At 42.8% G+C, this 19,486-nt stretch overlaps 2 protein-coding genes across 2 annotated transcripts in view; one reads left to right on the forward strand and one right to left on the reverse strand.

Annotated features, from left to right (window-relative positions):
• Positions 1-1,629: 1,629 nt before the first annotated feature.
• Positions 1,630-8,391, forward strand: znf526 (zinc finger protein 526). Its single transcript, XM_084727184.1, has 8 exons — positions 1,630-2,088; positions 2,421-2,590; positions 3,155-3,157; positions 4,604-4,699; positions 4,820-5,586; positions 5,684-5,819; positions 5,903-7,510; positions 7,751-8,391. The coding sequence occupies exons 1-8, from the start codon at positions 1,782-1,784 to the stop codon at positions 7,922-7,924; spliced, it is 3,261 nt and encodes a 1,086-aa protein (XP_084583310.1). The 5' UTR covers positions 1,630-1,781; the 3' UTR covers positions 7,925-8,391.
• Positions 8,392-9,551: 1,160 nt separating this feature from the next.
• Positions 9,552-19,486, reverse strand: part of cicb (capicua transcriptional repressor b) — a 51,428-nt gene continuing 41,493 nt past the window's right edge. Inside the window, exons 14-21 of the mRNA XM_084727183.1 lie at positions 17,954-18,144; positions 15,097-15,567; positions 14,663-15,009; positions 13,841-13,998; positions 13,583-13,734; positions 13,143-13,277; positions 11,786-11,917; positions 9,552-11,682 (exon numbers count right to left, since the gene is read on the reverse strand). Of these exons, the coding sequence (XP_084583309.1) occupies positions 11,393-11,682; positions 11,786-11,917; positions 13,143-13,277; positions 13,583-13,734; positions 13,841-13,998; positions 14,663-15,009; positions 15,097-15,567; positions 17,954-18,144 (1,876 nt within the window). The 3' untranslated portion in view covers positions 9,552-11,392. The remainder of the gene's footprint in view (positions 11,683-11,785; positions 11,918-13,142; positions 13,278-13,582; positions 13,735-13,840; positions 13,999-14,662; positions 15,010-15,096; positions 15,568-17,953; positions 18,145-19,486) is intronic.

The following is a 19,486-nucleotide window of genomic DNA, read 5'->3' on the forward strand; positions in this document are numbered from 1 at the left end:
GAATTAATGGAAAATGTAACGCTTCTGTTTGCGTTGCATGAGAGAAACGGTGAAAGCACACATTAATAATTTTACTGATTTTTATATTAATCATAATAACTTTTTATATAGCAATTTCAACAGTCACAAAGTGCTATACAAACATAGAGCAGAGCAAAGGAATTTAAAAAATGAAAAACAAAGTGTCAGTTAGCAAAGCAACTATTACAAGAGAAATTTCAAATATGAATATAAATATTAAAATGAGTACAACAGGCTGACAAAAGTAAATAAGTAGTAACCAAAATAAAACAAGGATGAAAGCATCAGCATCAAGACTTAAAGGTCCAGTGTGTAAGATTAAGGGGCATAATGTGGCAGAAATGAAATAGTATGTTTTAAAGTATGTTTTCATTAGTGCACAATCACCTGGAAATTAGAATTATGTTTTTGTTACTTACAATTAGCTGTTTACATGTACAGGTGTGCAGGTCATAAATAAATTGTAATCAACAAAGATGGTGCCCATTCAGTCCAGTGACAGTTGCTCGCCTGGTGCCTAAGCCGAAAAAGTTTTTTAGCTTCCAGGTTTACTTCTTGGTAAGCCCACTGAAAATGCGCAGTAGTGTCCCCCCCCACCCCCCCCGCCCCCCCTTGCTGATAAAATAACTTTTTTTTTTTTTTTTTCTCGAAAAGAGAGGAGGAAGAATTGATGTTATATTATTTTGCACTATGGATACCTCATATCCAGATTGATTACACTTATGAGTAAAGCATATAAATAAAGAGGAAGGGGGCTCCATCTTCACTGCAAAACCTTTATTGGTCACTATGGACGTTTCATATCTAGGTCATATAGATCTTGAACAGTAACATGCTGCATACTGATACTTCAGTAATAATCTAATGTCACTTGTGGCATGTTTTTGTGACAAAACATTGTTTTTAGAGCAGGCAAGGAATTCCTCAGGTGAATGACCCCAGTCTCTGGTCAGTCATGTAGTGTGCAAAGCAGAACAACTTCAAGACTTGCGAAGACAAAGCACAGAGCATAAAACCTTGTTGAAAGCAGTTTCATGTAGACCTACTTTATTTCTAGTAAAAGAAAGTAGTTCCGGTAGATTCTACTGCAGGAAGAAAGTAGTTCCTACATGAAAGTACTCACAACAAGGTCTGTGGATTATCTTAAGTAAAGGGGTCATGATTTCTGGAAAGAGGCATTGCTGTTGAGTTTTTCAGATGTATCTTTGTGGCACTATAAGCACTGCAAGCGAAGTGCCATTTAGTCCTATTATATTTAAGAGAAGACAAACATCTCTACAGCTGATATCTCCAAAACTCTACAACTCACACTGAAACAATCTAGATGGATAAATGGCACTACAGGCTAGAAGAAAAATATGTATCTTTAGTTTTTTGGTTAACTGTTCCTTTAAACTGGAGAAATCTGGCAGACATCCAACTTTACTGTTAGCTAAGCAATGGTGAACAGTTTGTACGCTGGTTTTGTTGATAGGGCTGCTCATCAGGTAGAGTTGCATGTTTCTGGCATAGATATGTAACAGAATGATGTAGCGTCATACGCTATCACCTGAAAGGAACATGTCAGTGAGAAAAGGATGGTACCTAAAACATGACAGTGTTCAATGTTGCATGTTGTCTTTTTTTTTTCTTACCACAGGTGTACTCTTTTATACTGGCCTTCTGGATGACAAAAATAGTCTTCATTCATTGGACACAGCAGTGAAGTTTCAGTCTACACTTGGAACCTACATAAGGCAACACACACACAGAGCACCAGCATGGCTGAGCAGCAGCAGGAGGAGGCAGAGGGTGTGTACGTAGAGCACCAGTACATGTGCAGTGAGTGCCATCAGCTCTTCAACACACTTGAGGATGTGCTGATCCACCAGCAGATCCACACTGGCCAAGAGGGAGAAGGAGAGACGGAGGCTGGGGAGGCTATGACCATCCAGGGTGTCCCAGAGATGGGGCAGGCCCAGCAGTACCAGTGTCTGGAGTGTGGGACTCTCCTGGTGAACCCAGAGGAGCTGCTGCAGCACCAAGAGATGCACATGAGAGAGGCTGGGATGGAGGTGGAGCAGCAAGGTGAGAGATTCCATTGTCTGTATGCTCAACACATGTGAAACACTGGAGTGTGTTGAGATATTAATAACATGCAGTAGATAGTCTGATGCAGCATGATGCTTGTCTGTGGATGTGAATTTAGGTTTTTTTTTGTAAGGAAAGTCCTTTATCCAATATGATTATAACAGAGGGGGGTGGGAACAATTTTCTATAAAGCTAACTGCAGTTTGGACTCTTAATACTAGTTTTGATTAATTACTATCTCTAAGATGTTTTTCATTTGCTTAGCTATTAGTCATAGATAAGTAAGTTAGGAACAACACTTACTGTCTGTGTGTATGACTGTTCCACAGAACTGTGTGAGGTTTTGGAGACAGAGGCACCAGGGACGGAGGCTCAGGCGCCCGGACCTGTCCAGTACCAGTGTCTTGACTGTCTGGCTCTGTTCGACTCACCTGAGACCTGGCTGGAGCACCGGCGGACCCACAGCAGGAGCAGCACGCACAGCAACTCGGACACAGTGGTAAGAGACCAATTACTGGACAGACTTGAAGGACGAAGGTGTTGCTGGTTTCACACCTGTAGTTCGGTTCATTTGGTCTGGACCCAAATAATAAATGAAATATATGAATGAATATATGTAGCCTATACAGTATACAGTATAACAAGATATATAATAAGTTTACTTCCTAAACAGATTTCATGATCAGCACTTGCATTTATTAGTAGTTAAGCTTTTGAATACTAAAATCATGTATCTGCTATCATAAAACCTATGGTTGATTCACTTGGTCCACTTGGAATCATTCCACGTTTGATTGAAGTTTTCACACCAGCCCAAACAAAGCGTGTTACCTGGCAAACAAGCAAAGGGTCTGTTTTAAGTGAACCAGACAGGTTAGGTGTGAAAGCACCCATATTCATCTTACTAATACCTGTAAAACTTTTTTGTTCTAATCTGAAAAGTATAATTCATTTACCTTTTTACTGTATGAGTACTAATGTAGCCTTTCTGTTACTGCTTCTACAATGATCAAGTGCATTGTCATTTTTATTAGGAGTTTTGTCCTGGACTGTCAAAGCAGAGTTAGTGTCCATTGTGATGTTAGAAAACACACAAAACGGCAGACACTTGATAATACTGAGTCACATCTCGTGATAGAGGTCGATGATGGAACAACAGTAGATTTGAGCATTAATACTGTTGACAGTAATAATTCTCCTCAGAGCTCAACCCGTTTACAATATTTGACAGCAGTCAAAGGCAGTATTAGTTTCTGGTAATATTTCTCCACAAATAGAAAAGCAAACGCTTCCTAAAATCTGTGGATAGTGTTGACAGCTGGACAGATAACTCTTGATAGTTTCTGACTTGGTATTCATTTAATTTGGGTCATACGCCATATACTCTAGACTGCATTCAGACTGCTTCAGAGTGAAACATTTATCTCAGTGACTCTGATTTGGGTTGTGCAGGCCAACAAAGAATGGTTTATTGGAACTGTGCTGTAACTCTAGAAGGTACTAGTTTGAGTGGGTGTCACCACCAAGCAGCAGACATATACCCTGTTTTCCAAATTGCACACTTTTTCTTTTTACTTTTAGTACATTCTGCAGCTGCCATAAAAAGTATGTACTGTTGCATGCAGTATGATACAAATGAGATATACTACTTCCTCATAATGTGGTGGCTTGAACTTTGACCCCTTTACTCATGCACCCATGACAGAATAACCAGAAAAGCATGCTGGCTTGCGTATTGCAAAATGCAACAGGATGCAGTAGGACATCCTCGTGTTTTTGGCATACTGCATTTGACCTACTATGTATTGGGACATACTAAATCTTTTTCTGACATACTAAGTACACAATACCAATACTATTGAAACCCACAACCTGTCTCAAAAGTATCTGATAATCAACTAAAAGAGAGAATTCAGAGTGACGACAGTTGTTAATTAGTAGCACTTTGGCTATTCTAAATGATGGAGCAGTTCTTATTGATTAATTTCTGTGGTACTGCATTAAAGGTAGAATATGTTGGACTGTGTAAATGCACCATTCAAAGTTGGCCCCTCCTCCCTGGATCAATGAAAGAGAGAGACAGAGAGTGAATGAAGTGAGGGAGTGACATTTGTGAGAACAAGGCAGTGAATCAAAGAAACAAAACATTATTTTCTGATTGTTTCATAGCTGTTACGTTCCAAAGCACAAACAAAGACGCCCACACCTCCACACAATGGTGGATTTGTGTGACTACAGCTAAAGCGATCCTCAGTCCGCTCTGCCTGTGTGTGTGTGTGTGCTTCTCCTTGCAGCTCTCAAAGACAGACGGGCAGCAATGTAGCCGTTGGTCAATATGTTTTTATAGAGTCAACCTAACAACCTGCACACTGCATTACAGGGGGTTACACACCAGACCGATTGACAGGGGTTGTTTTTAGGAGTCTATATGTTTATCTTTTTGGGAAAATACTGCATAGTATGCTTTTAACTGATTCTAAAAATGTAGTAACCTGCATTTTCTTTGCAACAGGAGTATGTACTACAGCCTGATGGCACCGTCACTCCACTGAACAATATGCAGAACTACGTGCTGAGTGAGCAGCAGGCTGGAGAGATCTTGGCACAGGTAGTTGGGATTGTAAACACATCACTGCAGAGTAATAAATAGGACAACCAGACGAAAGGTTTTAAGGTTTTGCTGTGTTTTGAAAGTTCCTCTCTCAACATTTCTGTGTGTATTTTCCAGGTACTTGCTCAGCAGCAACAACAGAAGAAACGTCAGTCTGTTTCCAAACCCTCCCGTTCCTCCCTGCTGCCTCCAGTGACACCCACACCCGGCTCTGCCACCATGCATCTGCAGATCCTCACAGCTCAGGCTCTGGCAGACAACTCCAGCACTCCCAGTCAGCGCCGCTCCAAGCTGCCCCCTCTGTTGCCTGCTGTTGGCCGAGGCTCTTCAGCAAAGCTGGGCATCCTGGAGAATGGGGTACAGAGACTGGAGTTAAGGTTGGCCCCCGGTTCCCAGGATGACATCCAGCAGCAGCAACAACCAACAGAGGTGGTGGTCATCCACCCTTATGAGTGCTCAGAATGCTCCCTTCTCTTCCAGACCCCAGAGGACTTCCTCCAGCACCAGGGGGAGCACTTCCTGGGTCAGGACAAAGAGAGCGGAGAGCCGGGCGTCATGAGTGGCTTCGAGGAGGTGCGAGGGAGGGAGGAGACGACAGAGAAGGTGGAGGACATTAGGATTAGAGTAGCAGAGAAGAAAACAGCAGTCTGGGCCAAGTCCCAACAGTGTGAGCTCTGCAGCCGCACCTTCACCTCCGTCAACCGGCTGGCTGCTCACAAACGTGTGCACGAGCAAGGCACGCACGAATGTCCAGAGTGTGGTAAGGTGTTCAAGAAGGCAACATCACTGCAGACACACATGCGCACACACTCAGGCGTGGCCAGGTACCTGTGTGTGGACTGTGGCAACGGCTTCACCACTGAGATGACTCTCATCATGCACAGGTAGAAGTCCTGGAGATACTTGAGCAGCAAGATAACAGTGAGTTACTGACTTTACTTAACTTTAGATTGTTTCATCTTTTTCTCTGATATCTTACAGGAAGTCCCACACTGCAGACCCTCTCCACAAGTGTCAGTTCTGCAACAAAACCTTCACCAACATGACCAAGTACCTCTACCACCGTCGAACCCACCTCAACCGGGAGTCACCTGGCACACCTGTCCCTGTCTCCACGGTAGTAAAAAAAGCATACTCCCCTCCCACAATCTCAAGTTAGTATGATGTTTCAATCTGTCATATGTCTGTTTTCTTCTCTAGGTCTCGGCTCCAAAAAGAGCATCTCTCTCCGCTCTTGCGATCCTACAGAGAGCACGAGAGAAGAGGAACTCCCACGCTGATGAGGCAAACAGTAGAATGTTGGCCCCTCTCACGGAGGACGAGATTGAAAAAATGGGAGAAGATGCGATACAAAGTTCTCTGAGCAATGTGGAGGGAGAGGGAGTGGAGAAGCAGGTGGAGAACAACATGGAGGTGTCTGCGCCACTAGAAGGCAACACTGATGACCCCCAGCAGGTGGAAGATGCCACCAAGTCTGACTTAGCTCAGCACCCTGCTTCCCTAGATGACACTGGTATAGGAGTCACGTCTGGCTCCACTGATTCAGCAGAAGCTGCTTCAGCTGCATCATCAGACAAAGGGCCTTTTTCTTGTCGTTCGTGCTCTAAGACTTTTCCCTCCCAGTTGCAACTAGTTCACCATAGACGCAAGTCACACGTCACTGAGCGCAACTTTATTTGTGGTATCTGTGGCAAGTCTTTTAAGAAGCATATCCATGTGCGCAACCACATCCGCACTCACACCGGTGAGCGGCCCTTCCAGTGTTCTGACTGTGGCAAAACATTCTCATCTCTTGCTAATCTGATGAGGCACAATCTCATCCACTCTGGTGTGCGACCGTACCGCTGTGATGTCTGCCACCGTTCCTTCTCTCAGTCCTCCAACCTCCGTCAGCACAGCCTGCTGCACTCTAACACTGCAGCCCTGTGCTGCCCAGACTGCCCTGCCACCTTTCGCTGGCCCACCAAGTTAGCAGCACATCGCTACACCCAACACCCAGGAGCCCCGGCCCCTTTCCCGTGCCCTCACTGTGAGGCTGGCTTCCTGACCAGGAGGCAGCGAGACAGCCACTGTCTGGAGCAGCACCCCACCCTGGTGCAGGCTGGTACAGGCGTAGAAGTCAGCAAAGAAACAGACAGCCAAGGAGAACTGGGAAAAGATGTGACCTCAGAGCCCTCCACCTCGAGCACAGCAGAGACAGAATCAGCGCGCGGGGGTCTGGATTGCAACATTTGTGGGAAGAAGCTCAATTCTCCTGCCAATCTGCGACTTCACAGACTGAGCCACTTTGCCTTAGGCCCCGGGCGACCGCGGTGCACAGCGGGGAAGCGGCCCAAAGCCCACCAGTGTCCTGTCTGTGGCAAACTGTTTGTGTCTTCCTCCGGAGTCGCTCTTCACCAGAGAGTCCACACCGGTGAGCGTCCCTTTCCCTGCCAAGTGTGCGGCAAGCGCTTCCGTCAGAACACACACCTGCGAGAGCACCTGCGCACACACTCGGGGGAACGACCGTTTCGCTGTGAAGTGTGCGGAAAGGGTTTCATCCAAAGTATGCACTTGGCTGAACACCGTCGAACACACACGGGCGAACGGCCGCACGTGTGTCCACAGTGTGGCAAAGCCTTCAAGACCTTCTCCAACCTGAGGAACCACAAAAAGACCCACATCAGGCAGCAGAGGCTGGATGAAGAGGCTGCTGCCCAGGCTGCCATGGAGACCAGCTCTGCTGTGGCAGTGGTGGACGCTTCGGCAGTGGAACTAGCTAACGGGCAACCTCAGCTCATCCAAATCCAGGCCTCAGATCTTCAGCAGGTCAGAATGCATCCAAACTACCTCATCGCTATAAACTGCCATTAAAAGCCCTGTGTGAAGTTAGCAGGAGCCAGTTGCCACAGGGACTGAGTTTGGTCCTATCTATCATTAAAAAACTATTTTAGGAGATTTATTTTGAGTTTAGACTGTTATAATGATTGTGGGTATTACATTTATCTGTCTGTCTGTGTATCCACTCAGCTGTTAATTGAACTCATTGTAAATTCTGTCTCCTCTCAGACACAGGGCACTCCCACAATCATGTGTAATGAGTTTGGGGAGACCATAGCCATCATCGAGACCACTGAAGGAGGAACACTGCCTCTGGAGCAGGCCCTGGAGATCTACCAGACGGCTTTGGAGAACGGCCTCGCCATGGACACAGTCGCTGTGGATGGACTGCAGCTGCTCTGAGGACAAAAAAAATATACTTTATTCTGCTGTTGACAAACTGATGAGCTCAGTAGTAGTCTTAACACTGAGTGACACAAAGCCTAATTGACTACTGTGACTACTACTCAGATCAGTGTAATGATTCAACAGAATCCAGATAATTATATACCAGACAAGAATGCTGTAAAATGACAAAGTTCAGCAAACAGACCAAAGTATGTCAGCTGCCCTGTTTTACAAAGCTATAAGAGGGATCAGTATTAAAATTTATTAAAATGATGCATACTTAAAATACAGCATTCATTATGAATAAGGACCATTTGTTGTGCCTCAGATGACATTTGTATGATTAATTTTATCATTTATATGAAATGGATGTGATTTTTCTTCTGTTTAAAGGTTTGTTCCTGTTGAAGCAAAGTATTCTGTTGTAAATAGGTGAAATCAATAAATGTTTTTTCAAGATTAAAGGAGAAATACACAATCTATTTACTGAACTTATTTATGAAATGACCATATGTCATTTGAGATAAAGGAAACATGTTCAGTTGAAATACAAGAAAGCTACAGCCAGCATGTTCTCCTTTCAAATGCTCAATGGCCCTGTGTGGAGCATCTGTTTTTGTTTGGGCCACACTGCCTGTTTATTCACTTAATACAGAGCTAAAATGATTTTAAATCCACAGAGATGATGAGTTTGACATAATGGTTGAGGGTGATTTAATTTGAGGGATGAATGGAGTGGATTTTATTTGAAATAGGCCTAAATAAATTTAACAAAACAATTCATTATTATTTACAAATTACAAATATTAATGCAAACTCCTGAGTCAGAAGTTCATGCAGGCTCTGCTCTGCACTAATTTGAAAAAGGAGAGTCACTGGGGCTAAAATTAAGTGTGTTAACATTAATATTACAAAGATTAGGATATAATACTCAGTAAAAGAGCAATGTAGCATGTTGAGTTTCTTGCCTGTTAGTTTGCTAATTTATCAAACTGCAATCATAAATCCTGGTGTTCCAGCGGTTCATAACAGGCTAGAAATCAGACCCACTACTGGCTCTTCGCACAGTGTTTCCCTTGATGTTGCCCAATAAGAATTCAGAATCTCAACAAAAGACACTCGTGTTTTAAAACCATATTGACAGGAAAGAAGCAGAGGAGAAAATGGCTAAATCGGCAGGGGCATCAAGGCCTGGTGGCCTCAGGGCAGATCATTTTTTGAAGGGCAAAAGGCCAAACTGAGGGGGCATGGCAGACATGACCTTCAGGAAATTCCTGTCTTGGAGCGTAGGCTCAGTGTCCCTGCAGCCTGCAGGCAATCTGCCTGAGCTTCGAGTCATAGGAGGAGGGGTGGGGCAACAACTCACTTCACCTTACTCAATACACCGTCTATAAAGTAACATACCAACTCCCTGTTTGGACTTCAGTACTCATTTTTGAATGCTATGGTCTTACATATTTCACCTTTAACACTCATAACCCACGTTCTCATTCAGCACAACCATATATAAAAAATACCAACTCTTTACGCTGTCAAGTTGATTTTCATCACCTACTGATAACTTTAAATGGGGCTGGACACTTCAGAAAACATTCTTACAAAACTGTTCCTCTGCTTAAGGAAAACCCAGTTTTCACATTGCCAGCAGTAAAATCACTTTAATTGAACACCTATGTTTATTTGCATACTGAAGGATACAGATACAAACTTAAATTATTCATAGAAATTCCTCTCTTGTATAGTTACTGGAACAGCAAAACAAAGAGTATAACACAAAAAAAACATTAATAGCCATATTTATTATTGTTTTTTTTTCCATTTCGTGTGTTTTCGGTAATGGGCGACTTGAAAGTCAACTGATGTTCAATGACAGATTTTTCCTTATCAATAATATAATGAGTCTACTGACTCTACAGTAATTATTTACAACACAACCAAGTCTTGCACAAAGACACAACCAGTATTAGATCCAACCAGCACTCTTTGATTCATCACCCTCCCCTCGCTTCCCCCAGTTTTCTCTCCGCCCGTCTAAAAAGGAGGTCTGGAGAGAGCAATAAAGTGACAAAGGGAGGAAGGAGGGAAGGAAAAGAGGTGGAGGAAGGAGATGTACAAGTGTTGAGGCTATAGAGTCAAACTTAGCGAGGGAGGGAACAGAGAGAGGGTGTACAGGGTTTGTCTAAAAACATACGGCTTATTATTACTGTTGAAAGAATATAAAGGTCCACGTTGAGTTTTGTCCTCCTTGTTGAAATGAAAAATAACTGCACCGCAGGTCCTTGCTGAGGTGAGAGGCCAGTCAAGGGAAGACTACAATGGAGGAACTGTACAGGCGTGGAGCAGCATCTCTCACCTGCCTCCAAAATTATATAAAAAAACTAGTACAAGAAATCAACAGCTGGTAAAAATGAAGGGGGTTCACTGCAATGATATGAGGAGTAATAATAATAATAACCATAGGAATAGTACAACAACAAACTGAATATGACAATGTTAAATACAAATCAAATTATTTTTTAAAAAAAGTTAATAAAACTGCTTGGCAATAGAGGATTAAGGCCTGATCAGCCTGCCCTCTACAACTAAGAGCCAGGATGTGCCCGTTGACTCTGACCCACCTCCTTCCTTCATGGCTAGCGAATGAGAGGCACAGGAATGCTTGGTTCCTTCCTACTGGCATGTGCTAGGGTCAGTCGCGAGAAGGGAGGACTTGGCCAGACATGTAATAATTGCAGGAATGATGGCACTGCCAGAAGTCCACTTGAGTTTCAGTCATTTTTTTTTCTGGTAGACCTCCCCTGAAGGTCTCCACATGAGCAACAAAATGGAGAAAATGATCTTTCCAGGTCCATAGTTAATGAGTTCTCTTGTCAAATCAAATAGTTTCCGGCTGTTGAGGGCCCAGCCCCCTAACGACAGCAGAAAACGAGACAAGCTAACAACATTTAAGTCTACATACAGCTTGTTCCTCAAGCAGATACTCACTGCTGTTACTCCTCTAACCCTATTAAAAACAAATATCAAAACATTTAACGTCCTTGATTTAAAACTGCCAACTTTTCACCATGTCAGAATAGGCTGAGCAGGTCTCTACGTCCAAAACAAGAACCCTTTTCTTCTTCAAGGCAAAACTAGTGCAGCTGCACACAATGGTCCTTCGGTCACTGGCATTTCTCTAAGGTGGTTAATACAGAGTGCTAATTCAAGTGTGGGAATCAAGAGTTTGCAGGGTGTGTGTTGTGTGGTAGATTTTGTGCCACTGTTTTTTTTTACGTGTCCTTTTTTTTGGTACAAGAAAAAAAAAAGTCCCAACATTGCATACAAACATCTATCTCTCTCATATTTTGGAAAGAAATCAAGATCTGACCAGAAGAGAGTTAAGAGTGTGCATTAAAAATAAAAACAAAGTAAAGTGAAAACATGTAGGGGTGGAAAGGTGACGTCAACAGTCACTGATTGGTCAAGCTAATTCGTCAGCATCCCTCATCTAGAAGAGTCCTGTGAATCCCGAGGATCCTCGGGACTCGCCTCGGTTCCTTGCTCCTCCTCTTCGTCCTGAAGGTCCCCGCATCCTCTCACAGATCCTTCCCCTGACTGGGAGCTAGAGGGTCCAGCGATGGAGCCGGTTGAGTCAGGGATGCCTAAACTAGAGGCTTCAGAAGGGGTGGCCGTCTGCATGATCTTCTGCCGGACCTCTCTGATCTTCAGCTGCAGACAAACCTTGGTGGGAAATATATCGGAGTATCTCGTCTGGAAGGCTGCAGTTGCCTGAGCTGGAGACAAATAAAGGTTTTTTAAAAGGGTAACACGAATTAATGTGGAAAAATATTTTGAAAATGCTTGCACATGTTGTGTATGTTTGTGTTTGTGTCTTACCCGATGGAAAGAAGCCCTGCTCCTGGAACAGCTGCATGACCAGTGCTCGTCTCTGGTCCAGTGTTCGTCGCAGCGAGGAGTACGGCACCTTATCAAACTCCAGTTCTGTCAGGATGTCTTCTCCGTCTGTGGCTGGAAACAGGACAAACAGGCGGACTGGCTGAGTCTACAGGAAACTACAATGATCAACATCTCTGTTTCTGTCCCTTCAGGTCCCATCATCTTTGATACACTACAGCAGTGGGTAAATTGTTTCTCCAAGTCATTGACTCCTTCCTCTGGCAGGATCCACTCAGTAGATTTTTTCTTTCAACTGCATCACATGGCAAATCTCATGAATGGGCTGTCTTTGTTCTGTGCTTGCTGTTTCAAAGGTAAAGACAAAACGTTGAATCATAACATCCAAACTATGTTTTTTAGCCTACTTGACATGCTTTGCTACATCGTCTCAACTGATGTTTTCATTTAAGAAGAAAAGTATCATATATAGATAAAATCTTTTAAAAAGTAGAATCAAACATTTTGTGATGCACCATGCAGAGACTGGCAGAGCTTTCTATAAGTGCCTGCCAAACAGCCGATTACTTATTTAAGTCCAGCCAGCTACTTTATTATATTAATTTTTGATTCTGTTACAATAGATTAATACACTGTGTGTACAGTTTACAACCACTAGCCTCCTCTTCATAAAAATGCAAGTATGAGAGAGAAACATGGTTATCTGTTTGTATCCGTCCTGCTCAGCTGAGACAGTTTTGTGTCCTGCCCAGTAGAGTGTCTTTAGTGTTTTACAAACATTAGCAAAATAACTGATGACAAAACACAGGAGGGACTGCATTGACTGCACAGACAGAAGATGTCCTCTTTAGACGGGTTACTTTGGAAAACACCAATGCCGGCGACCAGACGACTGCATGTTTAGCTTAGAAAAGAAGTTTCACTGAAAGCACTGCACTTTCTATATAGGGCACACAAAATTTTAAGGTCTTAATGAATACACAAAAAAAAAACAGGCAATGTTGTCAAATGTTGTTGGCCTATATCATATGGGAAAAATGTAGGCTATGCCTCAGCCTCACTGTAATTTTACAGTTTAAAATGTCCTGGAATGCCTTTTTTGCCATTGATGAATTATGCAAACTGTTGTTAGATTTCCCAAAATATTTTATCCATGGTTTACAGTTTTATCTTGGCACTGAGTTATTTTTCTCCTGCTTTGTGTGTAACAAACTGAATGTCCATTCCTACTTACGTCCAAAGGCAAACTTATTGAAATATGCAATAATTTAGATTAATGTATATGATGCAATAGATTTATTACATTGTTTATGTGCCTTCGTCCTCCCCTGTGTGTTACCTGCTCTGTCGAAGGTGAAGATGTCTCCCTCACACTTGGCGGCACTTTTAGGCGTGTTGGGCTCTGAGCTGCAGCTTGAGCGCCGCCGACTCTTTCTCTTAGGAGAGACTTGATCATCAGTGGCTGAGTCCAAATCTGAAGGCACACATAAAAACGAAGAATTGCGCAACATCTAAAATTTTGGTTCAAATTTAATGTACCTGTATATAATGTAACGTGTATAATAATAGAACACATATACAGTAGTTATAGTGCAGTAACAGTACCATACAGTATACATGAATTCAATAAACATTAGAGATAGTTCTACCTTTGCTTTCATGTTCACATTTGTCAAATGCTTGCACATCCATGACAGTCACTGCAGCTACAGTAGTCTATGCAGTAGTTTATCTATCTTATGATATTCTGATTGAATGTTTTTAAAGTGTGAGTGAAACCTGTGGAGTTCTTCCTCTTGCGCCGATAGCTGCCCAGAATGGCGCGGGGTGAAGTGGCCAGACTCTGCAGGGTCGGTGAAGGCAAAACCTCCTCAGGCCGGAACTCAGGCAGCTCTGCAAAGCGCTCTTCAAAATACACTTCTGACAGCACCCTGCCAGACCAACACGCACACACACACAGAATACAAAGTATATATACACTATCCATCCAGAATTTCTGCAGCCAAACGCAAAAGATTCACAAAGGTGTTAACTCACTTGTCCACAGAGTCAAAAGTCTTCTTAAGTGGGGGTGGGCGGGCTTTGACCTTTTTGGGTGTAGGACCGTCTTTGTCAGTCTGTGGGGGAGGCAGGGCGGGTTCTGTGGCTGATGGAGGGGGGAGAGGAGACGAGGGAAGGGACTCCTTCCATCCAGCCTGCACAGAAAGTTCAATTGAAGTATTTTATGCCACAACACAGTTATGTTACAAGTTGCAGGGCTGGGCAATATTACTACTCAATATTTTTGGGCTATTTCATAACACACTATATTTTCTCTAAAACAACATACTGTAAACTCTCAAATAGTGCAAAAATGGGATGCTTTTGTAGAATTCGATGCACTGCTGTAGGTTTAACTACTAGTTAGTATTAGTACTCCCCCTTTGGTTAGCACACCTACAGCCTAACTGCACCTGTGTGTTACAAGCTGAGTCTTCCGCTTTAACAAAGGAGGAGTTCTGGATAACCTGTGTATATGAGGTCTAGAGGGATTTATTTTAAAAGGGAGCTAGCTAGTTAGCTGCTATTAGTCAGACTAAACCAGTGGTCTCCCAGACATGTTTTGGAGATGGAAAATGCACATAGAGCAGTCATTCACAAACTTTTTCTCACAGGCCCCCCTTCAGAAGCCAAAAAAAAGGTCATGCCGCCCCCACCTTACATTTTTTCATCAATCATTAACAATATAATTGGGAAAGCAGCTGACACTGACACTGAAAGCACATGAATTCATACTCGAATATCCAGCCCTGACAAGTCAAACACAGCTCTCTCCTCATTATGTTAGAAGAGAAAGCCAGGGTGTGATGTTCCTCTAACCTCTTTGGTGGTTGTGCTTTCTCTGTTCCGTGTGTCAGAGGAGTCAGCTGCCGTGGAGCCCTCCAGGGGTCTGTCAGAGGAAGGCAGCTCCTCAACAGGATGTGTTGATGGAGACTCAGGCTCAAAGGAGAAATGACTTGTGGCTGCAGCTTCTCTCTCTCTCTCCTTCTCCCGCTCTCGTTCCCTCTCTCTCTCCCGCTCCCTCTCTCTGTCCTTCTCCCGTTCTCTCTCTTTTCCTCGGCCTCCTCCTTCGTAGCTGCCCACAGGGATGTTCGCCACTGTTGCCTTCACCTTCTGAGGAGTTCTGACTGGAAGCTGGGTTAGTTTGGGTGTGCCTGGTGTGCTGCCTGTAAAACAATTAAAATAATATAGAAATAAAATAAGTCACTGCAAGTTACAACCTTGTAGATGAAGTATTTAATAAAAACAAGTACCGGGTGCTTGTATCTGGAGTGGAGGACTGCAGGGCCTTATGGACACAGCTGAGCCACTGGGAGGTGCCACTGAGCTGCTACTGCTGGAGGTCTGCTGCTGCCTCTCCAACTGTCTGTCCGAATGCATCAGCAGCTCTGTCTGCCTCTCGGCCTGTCTGTCAGTTTGTCGATCTACGGGTCTGTCCGGAGGCAGGTGTCTGTCTGCCTGTCTGTCCAGATGGAGCGGCGGATGTGGGTGCGCAATGGTGGTGGGGGTTGCTGTGTGCTTGGACAGGATGTGGGGGGAAGCGCTGGAGGGGCTGGAGACAGAGTACACCACGCTGGGGGGTACTGCTGTCATGGAGACCACCCCTGTTGCCATGGTGACGCTAGGTGAAGGAGGGTAGATGGCGGTGACTATCTGGCCGCCTGAGGCAGGGACTGAGGTGGAGGGCGATGGAGACTGTGCTGGGGCTAGGAGTGGTGGCTGACCTGGATGAAAGAAACAGGTGACCCATGAGGCCAAATATTCTTTTCATCTTCTGTAATGCTTACAGTGATAACCCCTAACAAATATGAATAAATGTTAGCATTGGTTCTTCATTGTTGATGAATATAACCAATTAGCAATTCATTCCCTCCGTTTTACAAGTATAGTAAAAACACATGTCCATGTTTGTTTCTTTCGTTTACTTCATGTAAGAATGAATATATAAAAGTTTGTTTTAAAATCGTGGAGTCCATTTGAGTACATTTGAGCTAATTGTGTTAAAGGGATAGTTCGGTGTAGACAGGGTCAGCAACAGAAGATATTTGAGCCACTCAAAACCGACCTAAAAAAATCTCTATCAGTTCAAGTGTACACTATATTTAGAATATTTTCACCACTTTACCTCACCATCAGACAGCCTTGTCTGAGGGGAAACCAGTGTTACATAAGCCAAATATCCCTCTCCCCAAACCAACCAGACTCCATTGGTGAAGTCAGTAATTTAATCTCACAGAACAGGTAGCTGCTGGTCTCCTGTTGCCTCGATCTATTAGTTTGTTTGCATTATTGTTTGACATCAGCCAAGTTTGGATTCACCAAAGTCATGCAGAGTCACATCAGAAAAGGCTGCCTGACGGCGAGTTAAAGCAGTGAAAATATCCTAAACAGAACATACACTTAAACCTGATATAGATTTTTTACATGGCCCTCCTGACCCTATCCACAGCAGTACAATGCTTAGCTGGTATTCCGGTAAGCCAAACACCATCTATGGTAGGTGATACACAGTACCTCATACCACATCAAATAATCCAAACAATCCTTTTAAAGCAGTTAATGCTAATCTCATTTAGCAAATTACACATGTATGCAAATGTAAGTTCTGTGCTGCACTATGAGACTAGAGGTATAACGGACAGGTTATCTACACATTACACACTGGCCTGCTTAAATTTATAGTGGAATGAAAGTTAATTTGTTTTTTTTGTTAATTTACTGTACTTGTTTCATTTAAAGCTACGACATAGAGTTTTTTAACTGGTAATGAAACTGTCTCAATTTAATACCGATGGCTCAATATGACTTACATAAGCAAACAAGATCGGACAGAGGATCTGCTATTTCTTTATAATTATTCTTAATGCCTGTCACCACGTCGGATACCCCTTGAAATCAGATGAAACAAGCCTGTGTTTACATTTTTTCCAGGCAAAGTTACAGTAAGTATTAGAGAGTTAAAGGGAAGAAGGAGGAGATTTTTAATAAGATAATTTTATTTTTGACATGAAATTTTGTGGGTATCACAGTGGAAACCCTACCACTATTGTCTCCAAAATCAAGAAGATATGATCCCCTGTAGTAGCTTTAAATGACATTATATTATTTATGCGTTTTACATCTGTAAACTCATTAGATATAATTTCAGCATAGTTCGAACAGGCTTGTACAGAATGAGACACATGGTGTGTCCTGAATCCTGACTATGCACAAAGCAGGTTTTGAGTCTGCACTGCAGTGTGTTCACATTGAAAAAACATGATTTCACACCAAACTGTATGCATACTAAATATGGTGGGCTGTTTATGGACACTATTTACCCACAATGCAATGCACCACAGAAATGGAGAAGCTGCACACAACTGAAAAAAATCAATTGCAGATGGTGGTGAGAGCAGAGACATAAGTATTAAAACTTTCGAGAAAAAAAAAAAACAGTTTCATGCCTTTTAAGAAGTTTAACTGGAGTTTCTAAAGATGTCAGATGTTATCAGGTCATATTTCTTGGGATTAAATGATCCTCGTGTTTATATTGTTATTGTTATATTGTTGAAGTTTTAATGTAAGCAATAAAATGGATAACATCAACATTTGTCCGGGCTGGGGGACAAATGTTTTTGTTTAGATTTTTGTTTCGGTTGTAATTCATGTAGCTCATACGATACTTAAAACTACGACAAGGAGCTTTCATAGTTTGTTGATTTTAGAGGCCCCAGTGTAAAAAAAAAAAGTGGCTGTGTTTCCATCACCATAACCAGAAAATACAACATTATTTAAAGAAAAATCTACTCCTGCTTCTTTTTAACAGGCTAACATACAGTAACTTTGTCTGGGAAAATGTAAACATAGGCTCTTCCAGTCTCTACGCTGTAAATCGTTTTATTTGATTTCAAGGAGAATCCAACCCGGTGGCAGGCATTAAGAATAACTTTATAGAAATAAATACAGAAATCATCTAGTGGATGATCTTGTTTGCTCATGTAGGTCATACAGAGGCATAGATATTAAACTGAGACCATTTCATTAAAAACTCCTCGTAGTGTGTTTAAACGACACAGGATCATCCCGTAAAGAACAGAACTTGTAAATTCAGCTTTCCATAGCACTGACCTGCAATCAGTGGCTGAACCAATGTCTGTCCAGGTGGTGCGATGGCTGTGAACCCGAGTGTTGCTAGGGGCGATGGAACATATGCAGATCCAGCCACTGGCAGGGCTTGCTGGGTTGTGGAAGAGCCTGTTGTCGTGGAGACCAGAGGCAGAGTGGATGGGACCCCTGGAGTGGACTGGACATAGGTGATCCTGGATGGGAGACGCAGAAAAAGGAGAGGTGATTAGAGAAGAGAAATAAGAGGGATAAAAATAAAAATGACAAAATCATGTGGTGAATGAAGGAGGGACAATGACATTTTTGTAATGAAAAATACATCAAGAAAGGTGTAGCAGCAGTGGCAGAAGGTGTTGAGCAACAATAATGAGCCAGAACAGGAACGAAGGGAACAGAGACATGATTAAAAGGAAAGAGGAAGACAAAAAAAGAAGTGCTGCAGTGAGGGTCAGTGGGTGAGTGTACATCACAGCGAGCAGCGCTGGATGACTAGTGCTGTGTGTGTGTGTGTGTGTGTGTGTGTTAGGAGCTGAGAGGTAGTGTGGGGGTGGCAGGCAGAGGCAACTTGGGCCACCAGCAGCATGACTAACACATCCAGAATAGAGCTGCACTGCTACAACTGCACCCCTGCTGGAGTTTTTGTTTCTCGTATTGTCTGCTCGCTATGCTTCAAGAAATCTGGACATCCGTGCCATATGACACAACACAGCTTCTTTATTTATGGTATAATTTATCATGTCCTAGTACCATAATGTAACTCAAGTTACTTCAAACCCATAAACAACAACACTTGTTATACAGTAATCAGCAAAAGCTTCATTAGTTGATTTTACCTTTATTTAAATTGACTTTTAATCCTGCTAATAACCATAATAAAAATCCTGTCAGAATAAAACTGCCTAGATTAAAACCTTGTTAGGTATAAACTAGCCCATTTTGGAAAGGTATTTCATTCTATCTGAAATCGTTGAATAAACCTTTCATCATTTCTTCAAAGGGTGAAAATTGTCATGTAAACGTTCCTTCTGATTGCTTTCAATTTTGGGGTAAGCGCACAATTTCTGTACATGCTGCTCACGCAGTTTATTTAAGCTCAAATTGGTTGCAGGGGATTTATCTTCGGTAAAGTAATGTTTACTAGTTTTAGGCAGATTCTGAATCATTGCAAGTCCATTTAATAAGTAAAGGAGCAGCATATTCTGATGAAAAAAAGCTTAAATTGTAACTTGCACAGCAGTAAGCTAATAATGGTGCTTAAAGTTCATCCTTTTTAAAAATCTGGACACTGGACATATAAACTGCACAGCGTATTTTTTTTTTCTGAAGCAAGTACATTAGAAAGTAAGTTAAAAAGGGTGGCACTCCACGCTAGTGTGTGTGCAGCCTTAGAAGTAATTGTTAGGGGCCTGTGCCAGAAAAGTGAAACGGAGTCGACTTTTGGAGATGCGCAACCTGATGTCACTCTGCGGCGGCCATTTAAAATAAGGTGTCAACCAGACAGTCAGCCTGAAATATCTCTGAAACTGTGTGCTATCC

The sequence above is a fragment of the Lutjanus erythropterus genome, chromosome 9 (genome assembly GCF_056507025.1).
Source record: "Lutjanus erythropterus isolate fLutEry1 chromosome 9, fLutEry1.hap2, whole genome shotgun sequence".
Classification (NCBI taxonomy): Eukaryota; Metazoa; Chordata; class Actinopteri; order Lutjaniformes; family Lutjanidae; genus Lutjanus; species Lutjanus erythropterus.